The following is a 12,874-nucleotide window of genomic DNA, read 5'->3' as shown; positions in this document are numbered from 1 at the left end:
TTTGCCAAAAGGGAATCCTAAAGAATCCCCTCCAAGGTTGTTGCTGCTCCTGCTGAAGTAACCAACCTCTGCAGACATGTTTGAACTTGAGGGGATCTTTTGCTGCGGAATGAAGTTGCTCTTTGGGCGTGATGGGCTCAGAACACAGTGGAATTCTCAGGTGTATGAGTGACCTGTGCATTCTCCACCACACTGCTTGCCTCCACAGTGGTTCCCTGTGAATCCGTAGGGTGTTTGGTGAGGGGGAGCAGGAGGAAGGCACAGCTGAGCTGCCCTGTCCTCCACCTGCCCGCAGGGAGCAGAGGGGGGAGGGACGCTCAGCTGAGCTCTGGCAGTTCCGCAGCCCTGCAGAGCATTTGGAGCCATGAGCACTCCTGTGTTGGCTGCTCGGGATGGGTGGAGGAGCTTTTATTGAAGGACACTGGACAGGATCTGAAGGTTTTTGGCTCTGGAGTGAGCACTGAAGTGTTATCTGGCGGTGTCGAGCCTGTCCCTGTGACGTCCGTGTTGTAACGGCAGTGTTGTGACATCAGTGTTGTGACGGAGTCGTGTCTGTGCCCGAGTCTGTGGCAGAGACGGGATTGTGTGGAATGTCTCCCTTCTCCCGGCCCTTCCTCTGCCCTCCCCTGGGCAGCACCCCCTCCGTGACACGCTGTGCTCCTGTGGGTCAAACCAGAGAGAAGCCGGGACTCTTAATCCTCTGTATCCAATAGAAACACTTCCCTGGCAGTTTAATCCTCACAACTGATTGTGCTCAGTGACATTTTTGATACTTTTGGGTGGATTTGGACTTGAAAACCTTTCCAAACGTGCTGAGCTGACTGGGTGATAGATCCCCCTGGGCAAAGCCATCAGTTTGTCTTCCAGAGATCCCCTGGTGCAGCATTGGAGTCCTGGGCAGCAGCAGTGCCAGAGGCAGCTGGCTCGTGGTTCCAGTAAGTCAAAGCAACCATAAAGTCAAATATGGCTGGGAGAAGTCACCTAAACAATCCCAATAAACCCACCCCACTGCTTTCCTTACAGCAAGCAGAAATGTGTTTGCTCTGGTGCCGAGGACACTCTTCCTTTTGTCCTGAAATCCCCCTTGCACTTTGTTCTGACAAGTATTAAATTAGTTCTTTATTTCCCTTTAAAGTTTTTATTGACTATGTTGTAGATGTCCCCCTCCCATCACCTACCCAGCAGAGGAATTCAGCCTTTCAGACTGAAGACGAAAGCAGGCTATAGGGAGCTGGAATTGCTGGATTTTCCCACCAGGATGGCTTTAAACTGGCAAGGAAGTTTGTTTGCTGCTCTTTTCCTGGTGGCTCAGTGCAGCAGAGAAGAGTCCTCCCTCCTCTTACACTTCTCAGGGATTGCACTGGTCCAGCTTCATGGAATCCTCTCCTGGACAGGAGGGAGTTTCGATGGAAGAGATTCAGAGCTGCAGAGCTGCAGTAGGGACAGACTCTCCTGAGGTCCCAGCTTCTCTTTCAGCCGCATGAGCTCCTCAGAATGGCTCATACCCAGCATCTCTCAGGGATCGTGGTGCTCAGGGAAGAGGAATTCCCTGTTGTTTTAGTGGAAGCTGCTGGATGCTGAAGAGTAATGAAAATCAGTCCTTAGGGTGGCAAAGGAAATTAGTTCTCTCTGACTAATGACTCAGTAACAACAGGCTGAGAATTCCCCAGCCAGGGCAGGCAGATGATGTGACTGGAGAGGTTCTGAATGCAGCAAACCAAGAGCCTTCAGCCCCTGCTCCCAGTAACTCCAGTACCTTCCTGTCTCTCCCCACCCTGCCCAAGGCCGTGCTCATTCCTTCCTCCAGCCCCCCTGACTGAGCAGTGAAAGGGTTGTACTTTTCCAGAGGACAATGTCCACAGCTCCCAGTCCTTTTGTAGTTATTTTAATTAACTAATCTCTTCAAAACATCCAGAGCCCGTTGAGCCATCTGGACGGATTCAAGTCATATCTTTGTATTCCTGATGTGCTGAGTAAATCCTTCAGTTTGCTCCAAACCCTCAGTACAGCCAAATGTCCCCCTCCAAAGCTTCACACAAACAGCTCGGGGGGTTGGATTTGTGGTGAAAGGTTGTCTTTAGCTTTGGGAGCGGTGTGCTGGGAACGCTGGTGCTGGCACAACCATGAATCCCGCAGTGGTTTGGGCTGGGAGGGACCTTAAAGCCCATCCAGTGCCACCCCCTGCCCTGGGCAGGGACACTTTCCACTGTTCTAGGTTGCTCCAAGCCCCATCCAACCTGGCCTTGGACACTGCCAGGGATGGGGCAGCTGAAGGATTGCTCTGGCACCAGGCAGGAGCGAGCAGGAGATGAGCAGAGGGTCCAAGGCTGGTGTCTTTACAGAGCTCTGTGAAGTGCTCTCACCATCATCATCCCTTCCTGGAGGAGTCACCCCTGTGTCTGGGAAGCAGGAAACCTGGGACTGAGGTTACAGGTATTCTCTGCTGCGGAAATCCCCTAATTACTAGCAAGGCTTGGGAAAATAAAAGGCCAAGACAGCTCTCTGGCTGGGTCAGGAAGATTTAAACTGCTAAAAATTGGATTTACCAGAAATGCAAAATATCTGGGGATACTGTTGGTACATCAAGCGCTCGGGATACCTGGAATGGGGAAGGAGTTTCAGCCACATGGCCTTTAGCATCAAGAACAATCACCTGCAAAGGAGATTTCCCCTCCTCCTGTGCCCTGATTGGAAGGGAACTTTCCAACATCCATCTCAGAAGGGGTTATCTTATCATGGAATTCATCTTATGATAAACCTGTCTGCGTTTTTACACTTACTGTTGACCTTTATTTGGTTTATAAACCCGTAACTCCTGGGCTCCCAGTTTTATACAGGGCAGGATGGATCAGTGCAGCTTCCAGCCAAGAACCTCGGCTTGGTGGCTGTGTGAGGTTTAATGACTGCATCCTAATTTAAATAAGATAATCCTGGCTTTTACAAGGCAGCTGAGGCACCTGGACGGCACCTTTAGCAAGAGCAGGCAGCTGAACTAAGAGAACTCCCCTCCTTCCTGGGTGTCCCCCCCCCGGGCAGAGCTCCTCCTCTGACCCTCCTGGCACCCAGGATTTGGGGGGTGGAACTCAGCCAGGTCCAGGCTTATAAGTATCTCAGAGGAAAAGTCATCCAGCACCAGTGTGTGCCCCAAACGCTGCAGCCACTTCAGGCTGGTCAGTGGACACCTGCACTTATCCTGGTGGAATCACCACCCCTGGAAGTGCTCAAAAAACATGTGAATGTGGCACTTGGGGACATGGGTTAGCGGTGGTCTCAGCATGATGGACTTGATGATCATAAACATCTTTTCCAACCTTAACAATTCCACGATTCTGTGATTTTTTCCGACCTCATTCTTTCCATCTGTCAGAGCCAAACCCAAGTCTCTCAGCAGTGGTAGCTGTTGGGATGAAGGACTTGGCTGAGCTGGATCCCTGTGGGTTCCCCACTCACAGGATTCTGTTCCCTGCAGGTAAATGGGCACCTGGACTACATGAAGCAGATGGACACGATCCTAAAAGCCGTGGGCATTAAAACCAAGGAATGCCAGCCAGAAGAGAAGGGCAGTGGAAGTCTTTTTTCCCCTCAAGCCAAGAAATCCCAGCAGGCAGCCGGCAGCGAGGCTCGGGGAGAGGAAAACACCGGGAAAGAGGAGGATGAGGCTGGGGGTGAGGCCGTCCCAGCCGGCTGCGCTCACGGACAGGATTCCTCCAGCTCTGCCCTGGGAGAGCCCTCGCTGCCCTGCCCGCACTGCTCACACAGCACGGACAGCAAGGGCCAGGCAGTGGGCAAAGGAGCAAATTAGGACAGAGCTGCTCAGCCAGCACAAAACCCGCTGTCACAGCACATCCGTGGCACTGGGATTCCCAGAGGATGGAGCTGGCGGAGCTGCAGCTGCAGTTTGCAGCCCCTCCGGAGAAAAGCGTGGCACTGGCGTGGCACTGGATCAAAGCGTTTGGAGCAGCCGCCCCCAGGCGAGAGAGAGCTGATTCCTGCCTGAGTCTGCACTGCTCCTCAGGAATCCGAGGCAGATGCCATCCAAATCCTCGCAGGAAGCAGCTGCACCCCTCGGCACCGTGTCCCTGCTGTGACTGGGGGAAGCAGGTGGCGCTGAGGGGATTTTAAGCAGAGGGGTTCGTTACTAGGAAATTAAAAACATTTTTCCACTGGAGATGAGTTTGGCTTGAGGATCTCAGGTGTGTTCCAGGTTCTGCCTGCCCCTCTCCAGACGGATCCGCATCCGGTCTCCGGCTCTGCTGACCGGGATGGGAAAGGCTCAGGCTGCCAGGCTTCCTTTCCCCACCTGCTGCAGGTTTGCTGCCAGGGCTCGGGCACTTTCCCATCTCCAAGACTTCCCCTGTCTCCAAGCTGGGGTTGGTGGGTGTTGGAGGCCCCATTCCTGTTAGAAACATGTTTGGGACCCTGGGTGAAAGCAGCAGGAAAACCAAGGGGGTTTTGGATGGTTTATGAAAATTCCTCCCAGGCTCTCCAAGCCAGACTTTCCTTTTGTGTCCCACAGACATCTCCAGCCTTAAAAGCCCCCTCCAGACATATTTTTAATTGGCTTAGAACAAAACCAATCCTTGGCACAGGATAAACATGGATCTGTTTGATTTCTACCTCCTTCCATAACAGTGAATTGGCTCCACTCTCTTCATCCCCAGTCTCAGAACAGAGGGAAGGACACGGCTCTGCATCCCCTGCCAGCACAGCTCCAGAACCATGTGGGAATGATCCACATCTTCCATAAAAGCCCTTTTTCTGGCCTGTATTGCTGCTGAGCCCCGGAAAATGCATCTGGCAGGAGCGTGGCAGGCGGGTAACCCCCCTCTGTCTGGGGCGCCTCTGGGGTTTTATGCTTTGCCACAAGGGAGGGTTCAAACTCTCCCACCCCCCATCTGGGGGGTCCTGTTGTCTCACGAGAGGGGAAACAGTGGGATTGCACCTTCCAGTTTTGGTTCACACAGGGTTCTCCTCCTCCCCCGTGACCCAGCAGCCACGTTTAATCCCCCCTCTCCTTCCATCCCCTTCCCGCAGGCCTTACCTGCAGATCGATCATTCCTCGTGGAGTCAGACACGGCTGGGTTTGGGGGCGACGCTGTGACCTAGCAAAGCCCCATGGTTTGGATACAGTGCCTGGTAATTGCTCTCCCTAAATCCAGCATCCAAGGGGGCTCAGACCTGCCCAGCTCCGGCCTGGAGCGGTGCCTCGCTGTGGAGGCAGGAGGGACCGGCTGTGGGATCCCACAGCCAGTTTTTCCAGCTGGTGTTGATGCTGTTGGCTGCAGGGATGGGATGGGATTTCTCTGCTCATGCCCGGGTTTGTCCACAAGCAAACACCGAATTAGACAGAACTGCCTGGTTGAGACAGTGAGGAATTATTGCTTTTGAATGCTTGGTTTGAAGAGGTCTCTCCCTCTCTCCCCCTCTCTGTCCATGTCCTGAGGCTGATTTGGTACCTAATAAACTTCCAGACTCCACAGTGCCTTTATCTGCTCCTTTTTAGCTGGAGTTGTAGTCCAAGCTTGTATTTATATGAAGCTATTGTGGGAAGATGCACATCTTGATCTCGGTGCTCAACACCAGCCCCAAGCTCCATCTGTGGCGAAATGCATCGAACAGTTTGAGCTTTGAACCTGTGCTCGGCATGTCCTGGTCACTCATCCCTGGCTCCCAAGGGATTTGTGGCAAATAAATGCCACGTTGGTCATACAAACTCCTGTTCAGTTCTGGAATATCCGTGGGCAACGTGGAAAGAAAACTAATGAGAGTGGCCTGGCGTGTGGCTGCTTCTTCCAGCATCCCGTATCCAAGGGATGCTCTGTGTCCGTTTGGATAGCGGGGAGTTCCAGGAGCACAGTCTTGGAATTAGGCAGAAGGCTTGGAGGGACAGGGTCTAGGGAGGGCACAGCAGCCAAATGCCAGCAGAAAGGCACTTGAGGAAGAATTTAATAAAATGATTTGTTTTATTGATTTTTTGAAGTGCCCATTTGCCACATGGCTCTGGGGAGAGGGCTGACATTGTCATTTAAAATACAATATTCCTTTAGATTCTTATTTGAACGGGGGGGGGAAAGTGTATTTTCTAATTGCATCATCGAGGACGTGATGGGTTGTTGGAGGGAAGTGTGATGGTCCTGTGCCAGGAGTGGGAAGCTGTGGGATGGAGCCTGTAAGAGGAGCTGATCCCGTTACTACTGCGAGACACCCACAGAGCCGCAGAGAGTCGCACCCCACACCCCCACTGAACACCCAAAAATCGGTGCTGGACGTTCTGCACCAAATGCAGCCCCCACACTGCAGCTCTGCGTGACGAGACACGGCGGTGCCACTGAGCTGGAACTCGCTGTGTGAGGAACCTGAGACAGACACGACTCTGGTGAGGAGATCCAGCTCCAGGAGGACGTGATGTTCCGTGGGCTGAAGAAGCCCCAAAGCTCAGTGTTCCTGCTGAAGCAGCCCCAGACCTCTCGTCCATGAGCCACAGGACGTGTTTCCACCACTCCCCTCGGTGCACTCGGAGGAGATCTGCTGAGCTCTGTGTGTGCAAAACCAAGCCTTGGTTTGAGGTCAGGGAGATGGAGGGTCTGGAGCCCAAGGGTCAGACTCGCCAGAGATGGAAAGGCCACAGGAAGGGTTAGGGGATGGTGACGGTGAGCAAAGGAAGGATGAAAGAGAGACACAAGGCAGCTTAATTCAGCAGCAGCACCTGGCTTTGCGCGGTTTGATCCTCCTTGTGACAGTGCCCGGGGCTGCCATCCCCTCCATGAGCTGCACCGTGTGCTGGAACAGGCAATCTGGGAGATGGCTTGTGGCAAATCAGCTCCTGGAGGGTTTGTGTTGGGCTCCTGGGGGATCCTTCCCAGCGCACAGAGCTGCGTGTGCCGCGCTCAGGCCACGGGGGTGCCGAGCTGCAGCTCCGTGTCCGGGGGCTCCGCATCCCAAAGGCTGACGGAGCGGGCGCCGGGGCCCGGCGGGGCCGGGAGCAGCCGGGGGTCACTCCCCGGTGCCCCGGAGTCGACAGAGTCGGTCTCAGCCTGCAGGGTGAGGACGTTCTTGAGGGACGTGGCAGCGCGGGGGCCGCTGTTGGAATTCCTCATGGACAGGGAGATGGCGCTGGGCCGGGGCTCCCCGGAGCGCCGGCAGCAGGGCAGGAACTTGCCCATGGCTCTCTTGAAGTCCCTCATGAAGAGCGGGTAGATGATGGGGTTCATGGTGCTGTTGCAGTAGCCCAGCCAGGTGAGCACGTCGAAGAATCCGGCCGGGACACAGCCGCAAACTGCCTGGGGGGACACAGCAGGGATTAGCGGTGTCCCCCACCTCAGCCCCAGTCCAGAGGGGCTTCCCAGGCACACCAACATTCCCCTTTCAAAGGAAACCTTCAAATCCCTTTTGAAGGGTTTTTTCTTTGCTGTTGCTCCCTGGGGAATTGCATCCTTGGTCCCGGAGGTCCAGCAAGACCTTCAGGTGCCTCCAATTGAACCCAGCTGGATTCCAAAGGAAAAGCTTCTGGAAACCCAGCGTAAAGCTCCCACAGGTTCTTACCTGTGCCACATTGGTGATGAAGAAGGGCAGCCAGGCCACGAAGAACATGCCCAGGAGGATTCCCAGGGTCAGGCTGGCCTTCAGAGCCTTCTTGCTGTGCTTGTTGGTGAACCTCCTGCTCTCGCTGCCAGCCAGGGGCTGGCTCGGGGCGCGTGGAACCTGCGGCCGGAGACAGGGAGTGGTGGGCAGCTCTCCCCGGCACCAGCACTGGCCTCTGCCCAAGAAAAGTGGCATTTGGTGCTCCAGATCCTGCAAAAAACCCTGCCAGTAATTCCCTTTTCCAAGGAGCAGGAGCAGGGCACACACCCCTAGCCCTGAAGCACAAATTAGGAAGAGGAAGCAATGGAAACCCTCGGCATTGAGAGTATGACTCTATTTACTGTGTCACACTGTGTTTCTCATTAGGCTGCTCCTTAGAGAAAAACCCAGCTCAGTCCCTGTGAGGGTAAAGCTGCCCTAAACAGGCAGCTCCAGCTGCTGATTACAGCAGCAAACTAATTATGTTTTTAAAAGCGGGACACGAAACATTTCAGCCTCCAAACACCAGAACCCAGCCCTCCATCCATCTCCTCCTGCAATCTAAAATTAAGTGATTATCTCAGCCCTCCGCTGTAATTAAATGATGCCCTGTTGCAACTCAGCTTCCAGACCAAAAAGAGAACAAAAATCCCTACAATGAGATGAAGATGGAAAAGGTTAAAGGATGAAATTTGAGGGTTCCCTGGCTGACACCTTGTTTCTCAGCCAATTTAGGGCTTCAAGGAACCTTTTGGGCCTCAGCTGAAAGACAGGGGGATGGATTCTGCTCTTCCATGGCACAGCAAAGCCCCTGAACGTCCCCTGATCCCCTGACTTTTTTTGTGGAGTCCAAAAACCTGGCATCCTGCGAGAAAATAAGCACTTTATGATATTATCTGTTTATTCTTTGATTCTCCTTTTCCTTTTGACCGTCTGGTGCAGCTTATCACGTGTGGAGGAGCTGGCCAGAGTCCTGGCTCTGCTCTTGGAGAGAACAAACTGAATCAAGGTATTTAAAGGCAATTAAGTTTGCCTTTTCCCTGTAGGATATGAGGTCAATAAAACCTATTACAGGGAATTAAAGCTGTTAGATTTAGTGGCAATTACCTTCTCCTGGAGAAATACAAACAAGTGCAGCCACGTTTTTGTTATAAAACCCACACACTCTGGTTCCACCGGCGAGCGCGCGAGGAGGGGTTTGGCAGCTCCTGTTATAGAGCAGGTAACAAAAATAGAAGCTTCTGTTCAAAATAAGGTGCTCTCGGGAATCTGGCATTTGCTATTAGTTAAAATCCTTCTCCCCCGTGTGTCTCACACCCACCACGGCCAAGATTTACGAGTGGAAAGTCAGATAAGATTAAACCCCTCAGGGATGACGCCAGCCAGGAGGGGGGCGAAACTGCGTTTATTTTGCACGCCTGAGCATTTTTATCTGAATCTTATTTATTTCTCTGCTTCTGCTCACGCTATTTCTGTGCTCACGAGCAGCTCCAGAGCTCTCCATTGCTGAGACAAGGCATGGGGCACCTCAGAGGATGTCAGGGAAGTGGATGTTGCCCAAAATCTCCCTCCCTGCGGTTGTCAAAGCTGCCTCCAAACCTGAGGCCTTCCAGGAGGCAGAAACAGCCCAGGCACCCAAATCTGGGGTCTGCCAGAGCAACGCCCCTGTGGGCACCTTACCTGCGGCGTGGCCTCGTCGGTGGTGGCCACGTTGGAGGTGAGGGAAGCCACCTGAACCGCCTGCTTGCGCGCGGCCAGCAGGATGCGGCAGTAGGTGAAGGAGATGGCGGCGGACGGCAGGAAGAAGGTGAGGCAGGAGGCCACCAGGGCGTAGGGCAGACTGACCAGCAGCCGGCACTGGTCCTCGTCCCCACGGCCGGTGACGTTCAGGGCCCGCACCTCGAACTCCAGCTCGTGCCACCCCATCTTGATGGGCAGGAAGGAGGCCAGCGCGGCCAAGGTCCAGGTGGCCAGGATGAGCGCCAGGGCCCTGCAGGACGTCATGCGCAGCTTGTACCTGAGCGGGGACGTGATGAGCAGGTAGCGGTCCAGGCTGATGACGCAGAGGTTGAGGATGGAGGCACTGCAGCACATGACGTCGAAGGAGGCCCAGAGGGAGCAGAAGTCCCCCCGCAGCACCCAGCGGCCGTAGAGCTGGTTGAGCATGGCCGGGGGCATCACCACCAGCCCCACCATCAGGTCCGACATGAACAGGGACACCAGGAAGTAGTTGGAGGTGTTGCGGAGGGAGCGCTGGGTGACGATGAGGAGGATGAGGAGGAAGTTGCCCGCTGTGGTCAGCAGGATGATGAAGCAGAGGAAGGCGGCCACCCAGCTGCTGCCCACGATCAGGGAGTGCTCCCCCAGCACGCTGGCATTGGGGGCCCCCAGATCCCCCTCCATGAGGAGCCGGGGGCAGGGCTGGCCCTGGGGCTGGGGACCTTCTCCAGCGTGGCCTGTGCTACGTGATCATCGCCGGGGCCGGGGAAGGAGGATGAGCTCTCTCCACTCCGTGTCTGTCCTCCCTTCTCTCCTCCTCCTCTCCCTCTCTTCCCCCACTCTCTCTCTTCACTGGCACTCAGGGCAGAATGACATTCCCAGGAGCCGATCAGCAGGACCAAGGTTCCCTCCCCATTACTCACAGCAGTTCCTCGTCCCTGTAAATTCCCCTGCTCTGGGATGTCCCTGGATGCTGCTTCTGGATGCTGGGGACGAGCTGGATGGCAGGATACTCGAGATGCCAGGGATGGCAGGATGCTCTGGATACTCTGATGCTCTGGATGCACTGGACCATGGAATAATAAGACACCGAGATGCTCTGGATGCTCTGCACTCAGGATACTTCAGATGCTGGGGGTGCTCTGCATCCCAGGATATTCCGGATGCCAGGGCTGCTCTGTACCCAGGATACCCTGGATGCTGGGGATGCTCTGGACTCCAGGATGCTCCAGATGCTGGGGATGCTCCGGCCCCCGAGGCTCAGCTCTCACCCCCCGGCTGGGCTGGGCTCCCTGCAGAGCTCTGTCCCCGGAGTCCCCGAGCTCCTCCGTGCCCGGCGCTGCCGCTGCTGCAGCCGGAGCCGCCAGGAGCGGCAGAGCAGCCTCAGGCGAGGACCGGGATGCTCCCAGCCAAGCCCTCCCGGGAGGAGGAAGATCCGGAGTGCGGGAAGGGATCTCTCCCGCGGCAGAGGTGCGTCCAGCCCGCAGGGAGCTGTGAGAGCGGGTGTGTGCAGGTGCCAGCCCGACTTTCACCTGCTGCTCTGGATGCACGGCAAAGGATGCAGAAATGCCGATCGAGGAGGTGGGGCTGGGGGGGAGAGGAGGAGATGAAATGAAGCGCTAATGAAAACAGGGATCTGGGCTAAACTCCGCAAAGTGGCAGCCAGAGAGTTCCCGTTTCTGCCTTAAAGAGAGACAGCCCCGTGCTCTGCCTCCCCTGCCATCCCTGCCATCTGTGCCAGCGCTGGAGCCCTGGCTGGAGGCACCTGGCAGCTGGGCCAGCAGGTCAGTGGCCAAACCTGGCCAGCAGCTCTGAGTTCCAGGCTCCATCCTCCACAATGGGCGATAAAAAGCAAAATTTTGCAAAGTCAAATTAAAAACCCAACAAACAGCTGCACACAACAGCCCTCAGGAAGCAGCCAGAGGACTCGTTGGCAGATATTCCAGCAACCTGCAGGCAGGGATGGAGGAACAGAGACAAGGGAGAGCCTGGCCCCTCTGCTCCAGAGTTATTTGGGCTGGCCTGGGGGCAGCCCAGCTCCCTGCCTGAGGGGCAGTCCTGGATGGACCCACGGCAGCCTTCAGCAGGTGGGAGGCAACACGTGAGAGGAGCCAGCTCAGAAAACCCTTCTGAGCCTCTGTGTGTTGCTGCCACCTCCACACCCAGGGCAAACACCTCGGGGTGCTGGGCAGGGACCGATTGGGGTTTTTTAATTATCCAGCTGCCCAAAGGTGGCATTTTCCCAACAAATGGCTGTGGTTCCTGCTGGGGGAGACCAGAGCTGAAGGCAGCGGCTCCAGCACAGACCAGAGCTGAGGGTGTGCCCCAGCACCCACCCTGTGCTCCCAGGGCCAGGCACTGCCGGCTGCTGCTCGTTCCTCCCCAAGTGCCCACTAAAGCTTTCCTTAACATGCTTCCCCTGGGAAGCCGTGCTGCAGATGTGGGGTGAGAGCCAGCTGTGCACGACGCATCCCCAGCGCTGCCCAGCCGCCCACCCCGGGACAGAAACTGGCCTCTTTACCAAGTCCTGCTTTTCTAATCACCTTTCCAGCAAATTTGTTGTGCTTTTCCCAGTGCCTGGATGGGGATTCCAGGCCTGGAAACCATCTCTGATGGGGAGGTGGAAGGCACGGGGACACAGCCCCCCCACCCCACCCCGGTTATCCCCCCAGGACCTCCGTGGGGGGATCAGGCTGCTGCTGGCAAACAGCTGCTGCCACTCGTGCCAGGACAGGCTCTGCCCTCCCTCTGCTTCCCCGGGATCCTCTCCTTGGATGCTCCCAGCCAAACCTCCCTGGCCACCTCAGCATCACAGTGTGCTGGCAGGAGCCCCGGGGCAGCGCACGCACACGCGAGGCTCTGATCGCAGCAGGAGGTTTCCTTAGAAAAGCGTTTGCCCCAGGAAACCCTCACTTCCCCGGCCCATCTGTGCTGGGAGCAGAGAAAAACCCCACCCCGAGCCCACCCTGAGCAGCCTCCCCAGCCAGGATAAGTGAAGGCAGCAGCACAGATTTATCCCAGCTGGATCCACAGTAACGCTCAGTGAGGAAGTGATGCCACAGTGCAAAGCCAGGCTTCGCTCTCAGCCCTGCTGCATCCCAGCATTAGGAACATCCCAGTTGGGCTCCAGAGCTTTTGCTTCTGAGAAGGAGACTGGATCAGAACCGTGGAATCCTGGAATGGGTTGGGTTGGGAGGGACCTTAAAGCTCATCCACATTCCACACCTTCCACTGTCCCAGGTTGCTCCAAGCCCCGTCCAACCTAGCCTTGGACACTTCCAGGGATGGGGCAGCCACAGCTTCTCTGGGCAGCCTCCTCCCAACATCCCCAGCACGTCCTCCACACGTGGGAGGTTTTGTACACTTGGTTTGGATGTGTTTGCTGGGGAAGTGGATCTGAACTGATCAAAACAAAATGTGTTTAAAAAAAAACTGCCTTAAAATGAGGTCCAAATCCCATTATCCTACCATTGTCCCTGCAAAAGCTTCTCCGTGCCGGCAGCTCTCCTGGCCTGCCTGTGCTGCCTCCCTGTGCTGCATCTCTGGCCACATCTGCAGGGATCATGGACTCCACCAGCGCTGCTGTCCAGTACCA

At 55.7% G+C, this 12,874-nt stretch overlaps 2 protein-coding genes across 4 annotated transcripts in view; one reads left to right on the top strand and one right to left on the bottom strand.

The window, feature by feature from the left end:
* The window catches only part of TMCO4 (transmembrane and coiled-coil domains 4), a 45,062-nt gene extending 39,585 nt beyond the window's left edge, over positions 1-5,477 (top strand). For all 3 annotated transcript variants that reach the window (XM_019293684.3, XM_010412491.4, XM_010412492.4), the window contains one exon: positions 3,470-5,477. In XM_019293684.3, the coding sequence (XP_019149229.2) occupies positions 3,470-3,802 (333 nt within the window). In that variant the 3' untranslated portion in view covers positions 3,803-5,477. The remainder of the gene's footprint in view (positions 1-3,469) is intronic.
* Positions 5,478-5,576: 99 nt separating this feature from the next.
* HTR6 (5-hydroxytryptamine receptor 6) lies at positions 5,577-11,195 on the bottom strand. Its single transcript, XM_039563818.1, has 3 exons — positions 9,241-11,195; positions 7,543-7,701; positions 5,577-7,280 (listed from the first exon to the last, which is right to left on the bottom strand). The coding sequence occupies exons 1-3, from the start codon at positions 9,961-9,963 to the stop codon at positions 6,888-6,890; spliced, it is 1,275 nt and encodes a 424-aa protein (XP_039419752.1). The 5' UTR covers positions 9,964-11,195; the 3' UTR covers positions 5,577-6,887.
* Positions 11,196-12,874: the final 1,679 nt, after the last annotated feature.

This window comes from Corvus cornix, chromosome 21 (assembly GCF_000738735.6).
Source record: "Corvus cornix cornix isolate S_Up_H32 chromosome 21, ASM73873v5, whole genome shotgun sequence".
Classification (NCBI taxonomy): domain Eukaryota; kingdom Metazoa; phylum Chordata; class Aves; order Passeriformes; family Corvidae; genus Corvus; species Corvus cornix.
Note: the sequence above shows the minus strand (reverse complement) of the source record. Positions and strands in the feature narration are given on the sequence as shown.

Excerpts from the sequence above, each read along its gene's own strand:
- HTR6 (XM_039563818.1), bottom strand. The coding sequence starts at position 9,963 with ATGGAGGGGGATCTGGGGGCCCCCAATGCCAGCGTGCTGGGGGAGCAC. Across the intron at positions 7,702-9,240 it reads CCGACGAGGCCACGCCGCAG|GTTCCACGCGCCCCGAGCCA; the intron begins GTAAGGTGCCCA and ends CTCCGGCCGCAG. Across the intron at positions 7,281-7,542 it reads TCATCACCAATGTGGCACAG|GCAGTTTGCGGCTGTGTCCC; the intron begins GTAAGAACCTGT and ends GTGTCCCCCCAG.